Here is a 19,373-nt window from a genome sequence, read left to right as displayed (position 1 = left end):
TAAATGTTTCATAGAATTCATCAGTGAACCCATCTTGTCTGGGGTTTTCTTTTGTGGGATGTTTTGTATTATTGATTCAATCTCCTTATACATTATTGGTTTACTCGTACTTTCTATTTATTCCTTTTTAAAGATATTTATTTATTTATTTGGCTGAGCTGGGTCTTAGTTGCGGCACGTGGGACCTTTAGTTGCAGCATGCGAACTCTTAGTTGCGGCATGAGTGTGGGATGTAGTTCCTCGACCAGGGATCAAACCTGGGCTCCCTGCATTGGGAGCACAGAGTCTTAGCCACTGGACCACCAGGGACCACCACTGGACCACTATTTCTGATTTGGCCTTGGTTAGTTGTATGTTTCTAGGAATTTATCCATATTTTCTAGGTAATCCCGTTTTGTTGGCATATGGGTTAATCTGCATAACAGTCAGCCCTTCATATTCTTGAGTCTTCCACATCCCTGAATTCAACCAACCATGGACCATGTAGCAGTGTAGTATTTACTACTGAAAAGTATCTGCATATAAGTGGACCCGTTCATTTCAGATCCGTGCTGTTCAAGGGTCAACTGTATTTCTGTGGTATCACTTGTAATATATCTTCTTTAGTTTCTGTTTTTATTTACCGAGTCTTCTCTTTTTCTTAGTTTAGCTAAAGGGTTTGTCAATTTTTTTAAAAAAGCTCTTAGGGACTTCCCTGGTGGTCCAGTGGTTAAGACTCCATGCTCCCAATGCAGGGGCCCAGGTTCAATTCCTGGTCGGGGAACTAGGTCCTGCATGCCGCAACTAAAAGAGCCCACATGCCGCAACTAAAGATCCCACATGCTGCAACGAAGATCCTGCATGTCGCAACTAAGACCTGGTGCAGCCAAATAAATAAATGAATATTTAAAATAAATTAATTAACTAATTAAAAACAGCTCTTAGTTTTGTTAATCTTTTCTATTATTTCTCTAGTTTCTATTTCATGTATTTTTGCTGTGATCTTTGTTATTTCCTTTTTTCTGCTAACTTTGAGCTTGGTTTATTCTTTTTCTAGTTCCTTGAGGTATAAAGCTAGTTATTTATTTATTTAAGATCTCTTTTTTCCTTACTGTAGGTATTTATCACTATCAACTTCCCTCTTAGAACTGCTTTTGCAGCGTCCTATAGTTTTGGTAATGTTGTGTTTCTGTTTTCATTTGTTTCAAGATATTGTTTGATTTCCCTTTTGATTTCTTTGACTCATTGGTTGTCTGGGAGTATGTTGTTCAATTTCCTCATATATGTGGATTTTCCAATTTCCTCTTGTTGATTTCCATTTTTATACCAGTGTCAGTAAAGATACTTGGTATGATTTCACTCTTCTAAATTTGTTTAAGACCTGTTCTGTGCCCTGTCATATGATCTATCCTTAAGAATATTGTGTGTACTTGAGAAGAATGTATATTCTGTTGTTGGATTGAACGTCTTGTATATGTCTATTGGGTTCATTTGGTCTAACGTATGGTTCAAGTCCAGTGTTTCCTTAGTGATTTTCTAACTGGATGACCTACCCATTGCTGACAGTGTGGTATCGAAGTCCTCTACTATTGTTGTATTGTTGTCTGTTTCTCCCTTTAGCTCTGGTATTATTTGCTTAATATATTTAGTTGCTCTGGTTTTGAGTGCATATGTATTTCCGATTGTTAATGTCTTTTTCAGAGGAGTTGACCCCTGTATCTTTATATAATGACCTTTGTTTCATGTGATTTTTTTACTTAAGGTCATTTTGTCTAATATAAATACAGCTACCCCTGCTTTCTTTTGGTTTCCACTTTGTGGAATGTCTTTTTCCATCCTTTCACTTTGAGCTGTGTGTGTTCTTAAAGCTGAAGTGAGTCTTTTGTAGGCAGCATATGGTTGGGTTTTGATTTTAATTCATCCAGCCATTCTTTGCCTTTTGATTAGAAGTTCAATCTACTTATATTTAGAGTGATTATGGATGTGTAAGAACTTACTAGTGCCGTCTTTTTAATTGCTTTCTGGCTGTTTTGTAGTTTTCTTGTTCCTTTGTGACTCTTGCTGGATTCCTTTGTGAATTGGTGATTTCCCACCGTTGTATGCTTCTGATTCCCTCGTCTTTATCTTTTGGGAGTCTACTCACATTTTTTGCTTTGTGATTTTCATGAGATACATAAAACATCTTATAGCTATACCAGTCTATTTTACTATGATAACAGCTTAATTTTAATCTCATAGAAAACATCTACCCTTTTACTCTTCCACCTTTTATGGTTTTTTATGTCACAGTTTGCCTCTTTCTATATTGTATGTTCATCAGCAAATTATAGTAGCTATAGTTACTTTTGATATTCTAGTTCTAATCTTTATACTAGTGTTAAGTGTTAACACACCATCATATTGCAGTGTTCTGAATTTGATTTTATATTTATCTTGATCAGTGTATTTTTTATGTTTCACATTACTAGTTAGCCTCCGCTCATTTTGGCTTGAAGAACTTCCTTCAGCATTCCTTGTTAGACAGATCTAGTGATGATGAATTACCTCAGCCTTTGTCTGGGGAAGTCTTTATTTCTCCTTCATTCCGGAAGGATAACTTTGCCACAGGGAGTTTTTTGTTTCTGTTTCTGTTTTTTAAAATTTTTTGGCTGCACCGCACGGCATGCAGGATCTTAGTTCCATGATCAAGGATCGAACCTGTGCCCCCTGCAGTGGAAGCACAGAGTCTTAACCACTGGACCGCCAGGGAAGTCCCCACATGGAGTCCCCAAACGGAGTATTTTTTATTTTAAAATTTTTTTATTTTTTGTTTTCATCACTTTGAATATATCATCCCACTCTCTCCTGGCCTGTAAGATTTCTGCTGAGAAATTCACTGATGTCCCATTGGAGGTTCCTTTATAGGTTACAGTCTTCTTTTTCTCTTGCTGTCTTTAGGTTTCTCTTTTTGTGTTTGATTTTTGATAGGTTTATTACAATGTGTCTTGGAGAAGGACATTTTGGGTTGAAGTAATGGGGTAATCTGTTTATTAGCTACATGAACTTGATGTCCAAATCTCTTCCCAGGTTTGGAAAGTTCTCAGCCGTTATTTCTTTAAATAAGTTTTCTGCCCCCTTTCTCCCTCACTTTTCCTTCTGGAACTCTAATGATTTGGCTATTGGCTTTTTGAGGATGTCTCATAGATCATGTAGGCTTTCTTCACTCTTTTTTATTCTTTTTTCTTTTTTCTCTTCAGACTGGGTTCTTTCTTAGTTCCTATCTATATTGTTGATTCTGTCTTCTATTTGATCTCCTGCTTTTGATGGTCTCTGTTGCATTTTTCAATTCATTCATTAAATTCTTAAGCTCCAGAATTTCTATTTGTTTTTTTTTTCAGTGATTTCTATTTCTTTGTTAAATTTCTCATTTTCATCACACACTGTTTTTTTTATTTCATTGAATTGTCTTTCTGTGTTTTATAGCTCATTGAGTTTCCTTAAAACAGCTATTTTGAATTCTTTATTGTGTAAATATTAGATTTTCATGTCTTTATGTTTGGTCACTGGAAGATTATTGTGATCTTTTGGTGATGTCATGTCTTCTTGATTTTTCATGTTCCTGGTAGAGTCCAAAATGGACCAGCAGGAACTACATTCCTTTAATGCCCTGGGAATCTTATATGCTGCTCTCTGACTTGCTCCCTCTCCCCAGGGCTGGACTCCCTCTGTAATGCTCTGGATACATTATGAGAAATGAGAGAAATAGGTCTCTTCAGCAGAGTCCTGCAAAGATTTAGAAACCAGGCAGTCACTCAGTGGCTCTCCCTTTCCCCAGCAGGAGCAATAACGGGCCATCTATTTAGCCATATGCTATACCTGAACATTAGGTGATGCCGGCAGAGACAAGCTGTTCCTCTTACCCACTTGAGTGGATCCAAACTCCTTTTTTTTCTTTTTCCTCCAATGGAGTGTTGGTACTTCTCCTCTGGAAATCTGGACTTCCACAAAGGCTATCTCATCCGAAGGTGACTGCCTAAATCACTGTTCTGCCTGCACTCCCAGACTGTAGCTGAGGGGCTGGAACCGATTCAGTCTCCTGTAGGTTTTACAGCTGGTACTGAAGTCTCTCTGCTTATTACCTAGTTCTCTAGTGGGCTAGATTTGACGTGGGTCCTGTGGTGTATGGTGCTGCATTCCACAGCTCACACGAAGGCACTTCCGTTGGTGGATGGATGCCTAATTTTTGTTGTTAAAGGGGAAAACAAAAACAAGGGATGTATTGTATTGCCATGATGTTGATATTACCCTGGTTTAGGTTTTCAATATTTATACTTATTAGTTTTTTCCTGAATGTACACAAGAGGTTTCTGGGTCAGAGATTTCTTATTTACTAGACAGAAAATAACCAGTGAGTGGTTCCCTGAGTCTCACGTCTTACCTCTTTGGCAGTGAAAGCCAGGTCAAATGTCCTACGTACACAAAGTCTGTATTGTAGGCAAAGAATGAAGAAAAGTAAGTTTTCTGTGCTTTTTATAAAAGGGAAGGAGACAACTGTCTCTCCTTCCCTTTCTGAGAGAGTTTCATTGGAAATATCAAAGTCTTTGGCATATAAATAAATCTCTCTGTGAAAAGACAGGCCTGTTTGTCTTCAGTTCTATGACTGGGAAGGGTCTCCCTGCTCTAGCTTCTCATCCCCTTTGAAATGTAGACACATCCCTCCGGGGTTGAGTAAACCTCTCCAGGGCTTTTACAGTGTATACTATTGGAACTTAATTCCTAAGGTTGCTTTTAGTCCAGAATCCCAAATTTCAGTAAAATTTGGCCTGAAAACCCTAACTGTCCAGTAACATGAAAACATTTTCCCTGTAGTCCCACAGAGGGATGTTTCTTTATGATAAAATCTGTCAGGAAGATCTAGCATTCCTAGCTATGTCTATGCCAAATAACAGAACTAAAAGTACACTAAAGGAAAAAAAAAAAAACAGAATTAAAGGGAGAAACAGACGATTTCACAGTCACAGCTGGAGATTTTAATACACCTCAGCAATTGGTGTAACAACTGGAGTCTTCAAAAATCATCAAAGGCAGAAAAATCTGGACAACACTGTCAACTACATGTTGAAGAATACTGATAAATTTTCCTTGAGGTAGATCACCAGCAGTGAATAAGAATACCTGTTATCTTAGCTCGTGGCAGCCTTGGGAGTTAACATTTTTAAATTTTTTTATTATTTGTTAATCTGATAGGCAAACCATAGTATTTGTACTTATTTGCATTTCATTAATTGCTGAAGTGATTGAACTCAGCATATGCCTGAGTTTTTGCATATGCCATTTTTGCATATGCCTGTCATTTGATTTTTTTCTTTTTATAAGGTACATTGATAATTTTAAGTGTATTTCTATATTGTTTATATAGTCTTTTACTTATAATATTTTATATTGCACATATTTCCCTAAACCATCTCATGTTTTTTAACTTAAAGAAGTTAAAATGTTTGTGTAGTCAAATACATCTCTTTCCTCTTTTTTTGTTTTTTAGTTTTTTCCTTTGATTTCTGCAACTTATTTTTTGTGATTCTACAATACTTATGACTTAGAGTCCATATAAGGCATTCTAATTCTCCTTATGACTTAGAGTCCGTATAAGGCATTCTCTCATTTTAAAACTTACCTTATAAAACCAAGGTAGACTCCCTCCAACCAATAAAACATTGAAATGGGCCAGGTAATATAATTTCTGTCTGTTTGTTTTTACAACTTAGACTGTTAGTTACTACAACATTGTCTTATTCTTGTGCAGTTTACTTTTATGTCTTCTTTTGGTTCTCAGATTATTAATAATTTCACAAGGCGGATCCAGACCAAAATCAAAGATCTTCTACAGCAAATGGAAGAAGGGCTGAAGACAGCAGATCCACATGATTGCTCTGCTTATACTGGTTGGACAGGTAAGACTATGGGATATAAGTAATTGATATGTTTTATTTTTGGATTATGATATGTAAGCCTTGGATCTGAATTCTTTTTAAAAGTCAAAGGTTTATACCTTTTAAAAGAAGTCTTGAGCTATCTTCATTGATGAGATGCTTTGTAATTTTATTTGTTGGTTTTTGTTTCTGTTTTTGTTTTTTGCGGTATGTGGGCCTCTCACTGTTGTGGCCTCTCCCGTTGCGGAGCACAGGCTCCGGACACACAGGCTCCGCGGCCATGGTTCATGGGCCCAGCTGCTCTGTGGCACGCGGGATCTTCCCGGACCGGGGCACAAACCCGTGTCCCCCGCATCGGCAGGCGGACTCCCAACCACTGCGCCACCAGGGAAGCCCTGTAATTTTATTTCTAAAGAAATTCTTCCTGCCTGAAGTTTGAACGGCATATGAGTTTGTATGTCATATTTCTGTAACATTAATTATCTGACCTAATATATGGCTGTTTTTGAAAATGTGTTAAGATCAGCTTTTTTATTTGCTTTTGGATCTTTGCAAGAAGATGTATTTGTGTGATTTCTGTGGCCCGATATGTGTGAACGATTTAACCTACTTTTTGTACTCATTTACATCATTTGTACACATAAAGATTTTGATTTTGATTCTGATAATGATAATTAAACAAGCAACCAGTAATACATTTCACATCAAAAAACTTAATTTCAAAATTAATTTGCCTTAACTGATCTTTACATTCTTATTATTTCACCATGTAGCCGTAATATTGTCATAGCTATTAAGGGAATATAAAAGAAATGAGACAGACCTTGTTCTGAGGGATTAGACTGCAGTATGAACATTTCTACTGTTATAGCCTTTTCTTGCTAAGTTTTTATAGTTTAATCAGTGAACAGTATGGACACAAGTGTACATGTTGGAGTCACCAAGAGCTGGCACTTGTTTTTGCAGTGCACACCCAAACTTGATGGCCCTGATCTTTTTTATTATTTATGCTTATATTCGTATTCATTTATGTGATGCTTTATTTATTATTTGCCTGTTATCAATACAGTAGTACATAGTAACATTAGAATTGAATTTTTCAAACTTTTATACCCAGACAGACATGGAGCTAGTTCTCTTACAGAGCCAAAGAAACTTATCCTAAATGTAATTTTAAAAATGTATTATTTGGCTGGATTGGGTCTTAGTTGCAGCACACAGGATCTTTGTTGAAGCACGCAAACTCTTAGTTGTGGCATGTGGGATCTAGTTCCCTGATCAGGGGTCAAACCCAGACTCCCTGCATTGGGAGCGCAGAGTCTTAGCCACCAGACCACCAGGGAAGTCCCCTAAATGTAAAAGTAAATAGTTTTGGCTAACTTGAAGTAAAATACAGAGAATAAGGTTATCTTGAAAGAAAAAATAACAGTTATTAGTAGCACAGTTTTCCCCCTATAAAGTCTTTTACTTAAAGCATTTCTTCTTGTTGTAAAGGGGTTTTAACTCCATGATTGTTAGGTCCCAAATTGGCTATGCATCAGAATTATCCAGAGAGCTTTATAATAAACAAAGATTATCAGCCTCCACCCCAGGACAGTTACATCAGGAGGATTCTAAGAATCACTATTTCTACTTTTTTTTTTTTTTTGCATTACGCCGGCCTCTCACTGTTGTGGCCTCTCCCGTTGCGGAGCGCAGGCTCCAGCGGCCATGGCTCACAGGCCCAGCCGCTCCGTGGCATGTGGGATCTTCCCGGGCCAGGGCACAAACCCGTGTGCCCTGCATTGGCAGGCAGACTCTCAACCACTGCGCCACCAGGGAAGCGCAGAATCACTATTTCTTAAAAATCCCTGGTTGTTGTCATTTTTTGGAATCACTGAGAGAGCCATCATGGAAGTATTTGGTTTGAATGATTTCAAATAATATTTAGGGCTTTGGGGTTCATGTAGCAGTGTGGAATCCACTTAGACCCATACCTCCCTGTGTTTTCTCCTAAAACTGTACAATATAAGAAGAATAAATGAAACACCCCAAATTTATCCCTTTAGCAAAAAGTGAGGTAGAGAATATACACAAATAATAAGGGGTGAAAAACAAATAACATCCAGAATGACTATAGAAAGTCACAGTGGCAGAGCCAGTGAAGAAAGACAAAGGATCCAGGGGTGGCAAAATCTGTCCCACCATTCCCCACTTTCCCAATTAACGAGTAATTATTCCCAGAAGGAGTGAGACACACCCTGAGGGGGATCTTTTGAGGACATATCTAAGTGCAAAGTGGGCAAGTAATGCTGGACAAAGCAGAGAAAAAAGATATTTAGGGTTTACAGGGAACAGGTTTTATTTTAGACTTTCTAAAAAAAGCACTGTTCTGAAAAAGAGGGGGGGATTAACTTACAAAGCAGAAGCTTCATTCCTTGTGGCACTGACTAATGGTGTAGGTAAGGAGAGAAACAGCAATGATAGGGGCCCTCCTCAAACAAGAAAGAATATGAGACTCAAAGGAAATCTGGCTACCAAAAGTCATCATTTATTAACTAAACTGTTCATCACTTACTAAGGAGAGGATGCCTTTCAGATTTCAACTACCCTAACCACTTTCCTCTTCCTGTTAATAGTTGATCGAGAAAAATCCATCTGTTTTGAATTTAAGAAGAAAATCAACAATTATTTACATAATATTAGGAAAAAGAAAATCAGATTTTGACAGCAGAAGAAAACACACCAGGAAAATTCTACTACAAGATGGAGAAAAAGGGCAGCACTTTCAACATTAATTTTGTAAGTTAATTATGCAATATACTCACAATGTAGAAATAAAGTAACTCAGAGAAAAGATGGCAACAGAAAGGTGATGTGAAATAAGAATTGACAGAACTAAGAAAAGAAATTAAAGGAAAAGGCAAAATCACTTCAGAAATGAGGACCAAATTGCAAGGAGTTGAAGAAAGAACTGGCACCGCACCACAGAAAACACAGTAATACCATAAAAGGAAAAAAATCAAACTGGAGAAAAACTTTCAGTTTTCTGGTCTGACGTGTAAGGAGTTTAGAAGTCACCATTTTGAAAATGTTAAAAGCTGAACTAACTGAAAAATCAATAACTTTTCTAAGACCCATCAGAGAAGTGGGGTTACATGACAAATGGCTACACCAAAAATAGCAATAGACAGGGAGATTCCGAAAATCACAATTTACTGGAGCAGAGACCTACAAGGAGAGATATCCACAGGAGCCTAAACTGTAATTGATTAATTGCTAGAAGGTCAGTGTGAGCAAATATGAGAGTTAAAAAAACTCGAGGAGGACCCAATCATAGGGAGGCATCCACACTTTTGTGAGGTTAACTTCAGAGTTATCCCAGGTCCTCACTGTGAATATTGGAGAAAAATCCCCTCATGCCTCTGCTTGGGGGAGGGGAAAAGGAACCATTTTGAAATATGCTAGAGCATTCTGTTCTTAACAAGGCCAGCCTTCAGGAGAAACTGTTTTACCAGAGCCTCGCCTACTGGAGTTTTATCAGAAACTAACCTACCTGGAGGAAGGGTAGTAGCCAACTCCAGCTCCCTCTAGGCATTCTGTCCAACCTAAGGGGAAGAAGACACTGAGAAGCACTGGTGGAGTTCATGGTCCAGGGGCACATGTACATCAAAACACTGAGCCCTGGTCATAGGACCATAGAATGCTTCCACTCCCCCACTCCTTACCACTCCATTACTAGAGGACTATTTGTTGCAGTTTCTTTTACTCAGTATATTATGTCCACCTTTCAATTAAAAAATTACAAGGCATACTGAAAGGCAAAAACAAACCAGTTTGAGGAGACTAAACATCAGAACCAGAATGAGATATGGCAGGAATGTTGGAATTATCAAACCAGGAATTTTTTTTTTTTTTTTTCTAGTACGCAGGCCTCTCACCTGTTGTGACCTCTCCCATTGCGGAGCACAGGCTCCGGATGCGCAGGCTCAGTAGCCGTGGCTCACGGGCCCAGCCGCTCCGCGGCATGTGGGATCTTCCCAGACCGGGGCACGAACCCGTGTCCCCTGCATTGGCAGGCGGACTCTCAACCACTGGGCCACCAGGGAAGCCCAAACCAGGAATTTTTAAATACTATGATGCTAAGGATTTAATGAAAAAAGTAGACAAGATGCAAGAACCCATGGATGATGTAAGCAGAGAGATGTAAATCCTAAGAAGGAGTTGAACATAAATGCTAGAAATCAAATATGCTATAACAAATGAAGAATTCCTTTGTTGGGCTCATTTAGTAGACTAGACACAGCTAGGGAAAGAATCACTGAGCTTGAGGATATGGCAGTAGAAACTTCTAAAACTGAAAAAAAAAAACAAAACCCAAAAAACCAATATCCAAGAACTAGGGGACAATGACAAAAGGTTTAACACTTGTGAAATGGTAATACCAGAAGGAAAAGAAACAGAAATAATCAGAAACAATATTTGAAGCAATAATGACCAGGAATTTTTCCAAATTAATATACACTAAACCACAGGTCCAGAAAGCTCAGAGACTACCAAAGAGGATAAATGCCAAAAACAAAGAACAAAGAACCAAAAAACCTGCATCTAGGCATATAATATCCAAACTTCATATAACCAAAGATAAAAAATCTTGGAAGAGATACATGCTCCCCAGTGTTCATTGCAGCACTATTTACAATAGCCAGGACATGGAAGCAACCTAAATGTCCATCGACAGAGGAATGGATGAAGAGGATGTGGTACATATGTATGATGGAATATTACTCAGCCATAAAAAAGAATGAAATAATAATGCCTTTTGCAGCAACATGGATGGACCTAGAGATTGTCATACTGAGTGAAGTAATTCAGACAGAGAAAGACATATCTTATTGCTTATATGCGGAATCTTAAAAAAAGGGTACAAATGAACTTATTTACAAAACAAATAGAGTCATAGATGTAGAAAACCAGCTTATGGTTACCAGAGTGGAAAGGGGGCAGGGAGGGATAAATTGGGAGATTGGGGTTGACATATACACACTACTATATATAAAATAGATAACTAATAAGGACGTAGTGTATGGCACAGGGAACTCTACTTAATACTCTGTAATGGCCTATATGGGAGAAGAATCTAAAAAAGAGTGGATGTAACTGATTCACTTTGCTGTACAACTGAAACTAACACAACATTGTAAATCACCTATATTACAATAAAATTTTTTTAAAAATCTTGAAAGAACACGAAAAAACTGCCGTATTATAGAAAAGCAAGGATCAGAATTAACACCAGACTTCTGTTCAGCAACAATGTAAGCAAGATAAGAGTGGATTGAAATACTTAAAGTATTGAGAGTTAAAAAAAAAAAAATCCTAGAATTTTGTACCCTGCAAAATTATCCTTAAAAGTGAAGGAGAAATAAAAGCTTTCTCAAACAAAAATCAAGGGAATTTGTTGCCATTAGACTTGATTTTCAGGAAATGGTAAGCCAAATCCTTCTGAGAAGGAAAATGGTATTGGTTAGATACTTGGATCTATGTTAAAAAAGGGAAGAACTTCAGAGTATGAATAAGTGAAGGCGAAATAAAAACTTTTATTTTTCTTATTCTCAGATGATCTAACAGATCAAAATGTGTGTTCAAAATAATAGCGATAATGTGTTCAATTACATATGTTTAAGTATATGTTTATATGTATGCATTTATATATATGTTTATATGTTCATGTTATATATAAGTAAAATGAATGACAGCAAGGTACAAAAGGTAGGAGGAAGGAATTAGGAATATTTTATTATTATAAGTCACTTGCTCTACCCATGAAGTGGTACAGTAATATTTGAAAGTAGAGTGGGATTAAACAAGAAAAAAAAATCACATCATATAAATAGATGCAGGAAAAGCATTTGACAAAGTCCAGTGGCTATTTATGTTTAAAAAATCTCAGCAAACTATGAATAGACAGGAACATCTTCAACTTCGTTAAGAACATCCACCAAAAAAAACGTACATTGTATTTAATGGTAAAACACTTAGAGCTTTCCTGCTAAGATCAGCAACAAGGTAAGGATGTTCCCTCTCACCACTGCTCTCAGCATCATACTTGAAGTCCTAGCTAATGTAATAAAACAAGAAAAGGAAATAAAAAAGGTGTATGGATGGGAAAGGAAGAAATAAAACTACCTTTGCAGATCACATGCTGTTCTATGTAGAAAATCAGAAAGAATTAAAAAAAAAAAAACTCCTAGAACTAATAAACAGTTATAGCAGTGTTGCAGGATATGAGGTAAATATACAAAGGTCAATTGCTTTATTATATACCAGCAATGAATAAGTGAAATTTGAAGTAGAAAACACAATACTGTTTACATTAGCATCCCCCCAATATACTTAGGTATAAGTCTAACAAAATATATACAGAATCTATCTGAGGTAAACTACAAAACTCTTATGAAAGATATCAAAGGGGAACTAAAGAGAGATATTCCATATTCTTGGATAGGGAGACTCAATATTGTCAAGATGTCACTTCTTCCCAACTTGATCTATAGATTCAATGCAATGCCAGTAAAAATTCCAGCAGGTTATTTTGTGGATATCAATAAACTGATTCTAAAGTTTGTATGGAGAAGAAAGAGACCCAGAATATCCCACCCAATATTGAAGGAAAAGAACAAAGTTGGAGACATGACACTATCTGACTTTAAGACTTATAAGACTATAAGACTTATAAGCTACTATAACCAAACCAGTGTAGTACTGGCGAAAGAATAGAACAGAATAGAGAGCCCAGATATAGACCCACATAAATATAGCTACTGATATTTGACAAAGGAGCAAAGGCAATGCAGTGTAGTGAAGATGGTCATTTCAACAAATGGTCCTAGAGCAACTGGGCATCCACATGCAACAAATGAATCTAGATACCTTTCAAAAGAATTAGCTCAAAATGGATCATAGACCTAAACATAAAATTCAAGACTATAAAAGTCCTAGAAGATAACACAGGAAAAAACATAGATGGCCTTTGGTATGGCACTGAATTCTTAGATACAACACCAAAGATGTGGTCTGTGAAAGAAATACAGGCATACCTTGGGGATGTTGTGGGTTCAGTTCCAGACTACCACAATAAAGCAAGTATCGCAGTAAAGTGAGTCATACGAATTTTTTGGTTTCTCAGTGCATATAAAAGTTATGTTTACAGTACATTGTGCAATGGTATCATGTCCAAAAAGAACAATGTACATATGTTAATTGTAAAATATTGCTAAAAAATGCTAACCATCATCTAAGCATTAAGTGAGTCAGTCTTTTTTTGCTGGTTGAGGGTTTGAAATATTGTGAGAATTGCCAAAATGAGACACAGAGACACAAATCCTATTGGAAAAATGACTTTGACTGACTTGCTCAATTCATAGTTGCCAGAAAACTACAATTTGCAAAAAAATACAACATCTGGGAAGTGCAGTAAAGTGAAGCACAGTGAAATGAGGTATCCCTGTAAATGATAATCTGGGCTTTTTTAAAATTAAAAACTACCTGCGAAAGAGAATGAGACAAGCCACTGACAAGGAAAAAATAATTGCGAAAGACATATCTGATAATGGACTTCTACCCAGCGTAAACAAAGAACTCTTAAAGTTCAACAATAAGAAATGAACAACCTTATTACAGAATAGGCAAAATGCATGAGCAGACACGTCACCAGAAAAGATATACAGATGGTAAGTAAGTGTATAAGAATATATTCAACATCTTATGTCATTACAGAATTGCCAGAATTCAAATCACTGACAGTACCAAATGCTGGTGACAACATGGAACAACCAGAACTCTCATTTACCGCTGGTGGAAATGCAAAATAGTCAGACACTAGAAGACAGTTCAGAAGTTTTTAACACAGCTAAACATACACTTACCATATGTGCCAGCAATTGTGCTCTTTTTTTACCCAAATGAACTGAAAACTTAGGCCCACCAAAAAACCTGCACATGAATGTTTATAGCAACTGTATTCATAATTGCCAGAAGTTTGAAGTAATAACCAAGATGTCCTTCAGTGGGTGAGTGAATAAATAAATGGTGCATCCAAACAAGGAAACACTATACAGACTTAAAAGGAAGCGTGCCACAAAAAGCCATGGAGGAAACAAACGTAAATATTTATTTCTGGGCTTCCCTGGTGGCTCAGTGGTTAAGAATCCGCCCGCGAGTGCAGGGGACACGGGTTCGAGCCCTGGTCTGGGAAGATCTCACATGCCGTGGAGCAACTAAGCCTGTGCACCACAACTACTGACCCTGTGCTCTAGAGCCCACGAGCCACAGCTACTGAGCCTGTGTGCCACAACTACTGAATCCTGCGCGCCTAGAGCCCGTGCTCCACAAGAGAGTCTACCACAATGAGAAGCCCGCGCACCGCAACAAAGAGTAGCTCCCACTAGCGGCAACTAGAGAAAGCCCACGCACAACAACAAAGACCCAATGCAGCCAAAAAATTAATTAATTAATTAATTTTGTGTGTGTCTGTGTGTGGTATGCGGGCCTCTCACTGTTGTGGCCTCTCCCGTTGCGGAGCACAGGCTCTGGACGCGCAGGCTCAGCGGCCACGGCTCACGGGCCCAGCCGCTCCGCGGCACGTGGGATCCTCCCGGACCGGGACATGAACTTGCGTCCCCTGCATCGGCAGGCAGACTCTCAACCACTGCGCCACCAGGGAAGCCCTAATTAAATTTTTTAATTGTATATTTGTAATTGAAAGAAGACATTCTGTAAAGGCTGCATACTATGTGATTCCAACTATATGATATTCTGGAGAATGTATAACTGTGAAGACAATTAAAATGGTTATTGGTTTCAGTGAGCTAGAGGGTGAAGGGCAGATGAATAGGTAGAGCACAGAGGATATTCAGGACAGTGAAACTGCTCTGGATCATTGTACAGTAGTGGATACATCTCATTATACATTTGTCCAGACCCACAGAATGCACAACACCAAGAGTGTACTGTAATAAAAACTATGGGCTTTTGGTGAAAATGATGTGTCAGTGTCGATTCATCAATTGTAATAAATGTACCACTGTGGTGTGGGATGTCGGTAGTTGAGGAGAGGTATATGACAGAAATATCAACAGGGAGAAAATCACATTGGTATCAAACCTCTAAGTGGCCACATTCAGAAGTTCACCAGCAGGGGCTTCCCTGGTGGTCCATTGGTTAAGAAGCCACCTTCCAATGCAGGGGACACAGGTTCAATCCCAGGTTGGGGAACTAAGATCCCACGTGTCGCAGGGTAACTAAGCCCATGTGCCGCAACTCCTGAGCGTGTGCTCTAGAGCTTGTGCACCACAGCTAGGGAGCCCACACACAACAACTGTTGTGCCTGCGCACTCTGGAGCCCGCATGCCTCAAGTAGAGAGCCTGCATTCTGCAACCACTGAGCCCATGTGCTCTAGAGCCCTAGCGTCACAACTTAGAAGCCCGCGCACCACGACGAAAGTTTCCACATGTCACAATGAAGATCCCACATGCTGCAACTAAGACCTGACGCAGCCAAATAAGTAAATAAATAGAGGAAATTGTAGAAATCACATGACCACTTTTCACTCTACAAAGATTTATTTCACAATGTAACTGAAATGGATAATTTTCTGTGAATACATAATCTATCAAACCTGACCCTAGAAGAGATAGGACATGTAAACAGACAAAATTCCAAATAAAAATTTGAGAATGTTGTCAAATACCCAAAAATTTCACTGGGAAATTTTACCAAACCTTTACTAAAGGACAGGAAATCCTTAGGAGTGACAACAGTAAAGTGGTGGAATAGGAGTTTTCTACTGTCTTCCTCCCCAAAGAACACTGATTTTGATAATTATACACAGATGAGAGTACCTTTCTGGGACCCAGGAGTCCAGTGGAGGAGTTACACAATACCATTGGGTGGGTGGGGTGGGGAACACAGAACAAAAACTGAGATTGGACACATTGAAAAGGGTAAGAGGAAAATTTTCACTTCACCTGTGTCACCCCATCCCCAAGGCGGCACAGCTTAGTGCCAAGAGACACATTCAGCCTGTGATTTCTCCTACAGAGGAAAGAGAACATGTGAATGAGTGCCCGGCTTCCCCAGCTATATGGGAAGCTACAAAGGATACCCACTTCTTTCTCATCCCTTTCAGAATACAGAGGAGATCTGCCTGACCAAGGGGCAAGGAAAGGCTGAGAGCATAGCAACCAGGGCTCAGAATTCAACAAGGGATGCAGGTCCACTAGCCACTTTGCAGACTCCATCAGGAAACCTGCCTGTGAGCCACTGGGGACACCTCACCAGTGGATCCCCCAGTTAGCCCATGGTTACCTCCAGCGTTCTACATTCCTCGCCCACACACTGACCCACCCCATAACTGTGTGCCCTTGAGGGCAGTGTGTGCAAACCTTAGTGGACAGTTGGTGAGCATGGGCAGAAAGCTGGCCCAACCCTGCAGAATTGGGAGAAGGCATAGATACTTGAGCATCCCTCACTGCCCTAGGGAAAGCAAACAGGAGACTGTCAGCACTCAGCCTGGCTTTGTGGAATCAGGAGAAGGCATACAGTCTTAAGAATTCTCCCCTAACAGGGAACAAAAAGTGTGGAGCAGGCATTTCCTTAGAGAAGGCCTGAGAAAGCCTGAGAATCCGTAGTAAGGCTGACAGAAGACATTTCATTCCTGAAGGCTGTCACTAAAGACTGGAGGAGGTGACTGCATCTTCAGATGCTAAAACAGCAACACAGACTTCAAGGAAAATGAAAGATGAAGGAAATATAACAGCACTAATAATTTATAATTTTATAATAAAATAATTTGCTAGTAACCACCCCCAAAGAAATGGAGGTTTATGGTGTACCTGATAAATAATTCAAATTAGAGGACTTCCCTGGTGGTCCACTGGTTAAGAATCTGTTTTCCAATGCAGGGGACATACTAATGAAATCAGGAAAACCATACATAAACAAAACGAAGTTTAAGAGAGAGAACCCAAAACGAAGTGTAGAGCTGAAGAATATAAATGAATGACATGAAAAGTGCAATAGAGAGCAGCAGCCAGCAGCAGAATGAATCCACAAGGAAAAAAATCTGTGAACTTGAAGGCAGGTTGTTTGTAATTAACCAGTCAGAGCAGAAAAAAGTAAAAAGAATGAATAAAAGTAAAGAAAGCCTACATGAATTAAGGGACATAATCACGTAAAGCAATTAATGCATTATAGGCATCGCAGAAGGAAAAACAGGGAGAAAGGGGCAGAAAGTTTATTTAAAGAAATAGTGGCTGACAATTTTCCAAATCTGGGGAGAGAGTTAATGATGTCCATAATTTCCTATACAGACTCATCCCAAAGAGGACTTTACTGAGACACGTTATAATAAAACTGTCTAAAACCAAAGACAGAGAATTTCCAAAGCAGGAGACAAAAATCTACTTAACATACAAAGGAACCTCAAGAAAGCTATCAGAAGATTTCTCAGCAGAAACTTTACAGGGGAGGAGAAAGTGGGTTGATGTATTCTAGGTACTTAAAGAAAAAAAAATGCCAACCAAAAATACTATACCTGGCACTCTGTCCTTCAGAAATGATGGCACTCTGTCCTTCAGAAATGAAGGAGAAATACTTTCACAAGCAAACAAAAGCTGAGGGAATTCATCACAACTAAACCTGCCTTATATAAGAAATGTTGAAATGAGTTCTTCAAGCTGAAATGAAAGGATGCTAATTAGTAACATGAAAATATTAAACATACTGTTACAAGCAAGTGTGTAGTCAAATCCAAATACTATAGTAATGTAATATGGTCGTGTAGTACTTAATTTTACTACAAAGGTTTTAACAAAAGTATTAAAATTAACTAGCTACAATAATTTTTTACTAGGTATACAACATAAAATATGTAAATTTGTGATATCAGAAACATAAGATGTTGGGGGAGGGGATGAGAGTTTTTGTACTAGCTTAAAATAGAACGTTGTAAGATGTTTTATGTAAATTTCACAGTAACTACAGAGCAAAAACCTGTAGTAGATACACAAGCAATTGTTAAAAAGGAATTGAAGCATACCAATAGAGAAGATCATCAAATCACAACAGAAGACAGCTAGAGAGCAAGAAAGGAACTACGGAACAGCCAGAAAAATAAGATAGTCTTAGTAAGTCCTTACATTATCAGTAAGTACTTTAAATCTAAATGGCTTAAATTCTCAAATCAAAGACAGAGTGGTTGAATGGATAAGAAAAACTATATGCTGCTTACAAGAGACTCATGTCAGCTTTATGAACATAGGCTGAAGGTGAAGAGATGGGAAATTATATTCCATGCAACTAGAAACCAAAATAGAGCAGGAGTAGGTATACTTACGTCAGAACAAATAGACTTTAACTTCAAAAACTTTAACAAGAAGCAAAGAAGGTCATTATATAATGATAAAGGACTCAATTCATCAAGAGAATATAACTGTTGTAAATATATATGCACCTAAAAATATAGCAAATACTAACAGTTCTGAAGGGGAAAATATACAACAATGCAACAATAATAGGGGACTTCAAGATCCCTCTTCCACCATTGGACAGGTCATCTGCATTATCAATAGGAAACTTTAGAATTGAGCTATGCATTAGACCAAATGGATCTAACAGACATATACAGAATATTGCATTCAGTAGCAGCAGAACACATTCTTCTCAAGTGCATACAGAACGTTCCTCAAGATGATCATGTGTTACAACTCAGAACAAGTCTCAATGAATTTAAGAAGATAGAAGTTATATCAAGTATCTTTTCCAGCCACAATGGTAAGAAACTAGAAATTAGTAGTAGTAGGAAAACTGGAAAATTCATAACTATGTGGATATTAAACAGAAAGCTCCTGAACAACCAGTGGGTCAAAGAATAATCAAAGGAATAGCAAAAAATATCTTGAAACAAATGAAGATGGGAGCACAACATATTAAAACTTAACAAGATGTAGCAGAAGCAGTTCTAAGAGAGAAGTACCTTGCAGTAAACAACTACATTAAGAGAAAAGAAAGGTCTCAAATAAAGAACCTAACTTTACACCTCAAGGAACTAGAAAAACAAGAACAAACTAAACCCAAAGATAGCAGAAAGGCGATAAGAAAGATCAGAGCAGAAATAAGTGAAATAGAAACCAGAAAGCAGTGGAAAAGATCAGTGAAACTAAGAGTTGGTTTTTGAGTAAATAAACAAAATAGGCAATTTACCAAGCCTAGCTGAGAAAACAAGAGAGAAGATCCAAGTAAATAAAATCTGAAGTAAAAGAGAAGACATTATACTTGATACCACAGAAATACAAAGGATCATAATACACTACTACGAACAATTATAATCCAACAAATTGGATAACCCAGAAATGGATCAGCTCCTAGAAACATACAGCCTACCAAAACCGAATCATGAAGAAATAGAAAATCTAAACAGACCAATAATGAGTAAAGAGATGGAA

General features: G+C 38.1%; 1 protein-coding gene across 1 annotated transcript in view; it reads left to right on the top strand.

Moving 5' to 3' along the window:
* The window catches only part of LANCL2 (LanC like glutathione S-transferase 2), a 66,048-nt gene that overhangs the window by 20,068 nt on the left and 26,607 nt on the right, over positions 1–19,373 (top strand). The window contains exon 2 of the mRNA XM_059074571.2: positions 5,792–5,909. Coding sequence (XP_058930554.1) covers positions 5,792–5,909 — 118 coding nt within the window. The remainder of the gene's footprint in view (positions 1–5,791; positions 5,910–19,373) is intronic.

This window comes from Kogia breviceps, chromosome 9, assembly GCF_026419965.1.
Source record: "Kogia breviceps isolate mKogBre1 chromosome 9, mKogBre1 haplotype 1, whole genome shotgun sequence".
NCBI lineage: Eukaryota > Metazoa > Chordata > Mammalia > Artiodactyla > Physeteridae > Kogia > Kogia breviceps.
The sequence above is the reverse complement of the archived record's forward strand: the minus strand, read 5'-3'. Positions and strand labels throughout refer to the sequence as shown.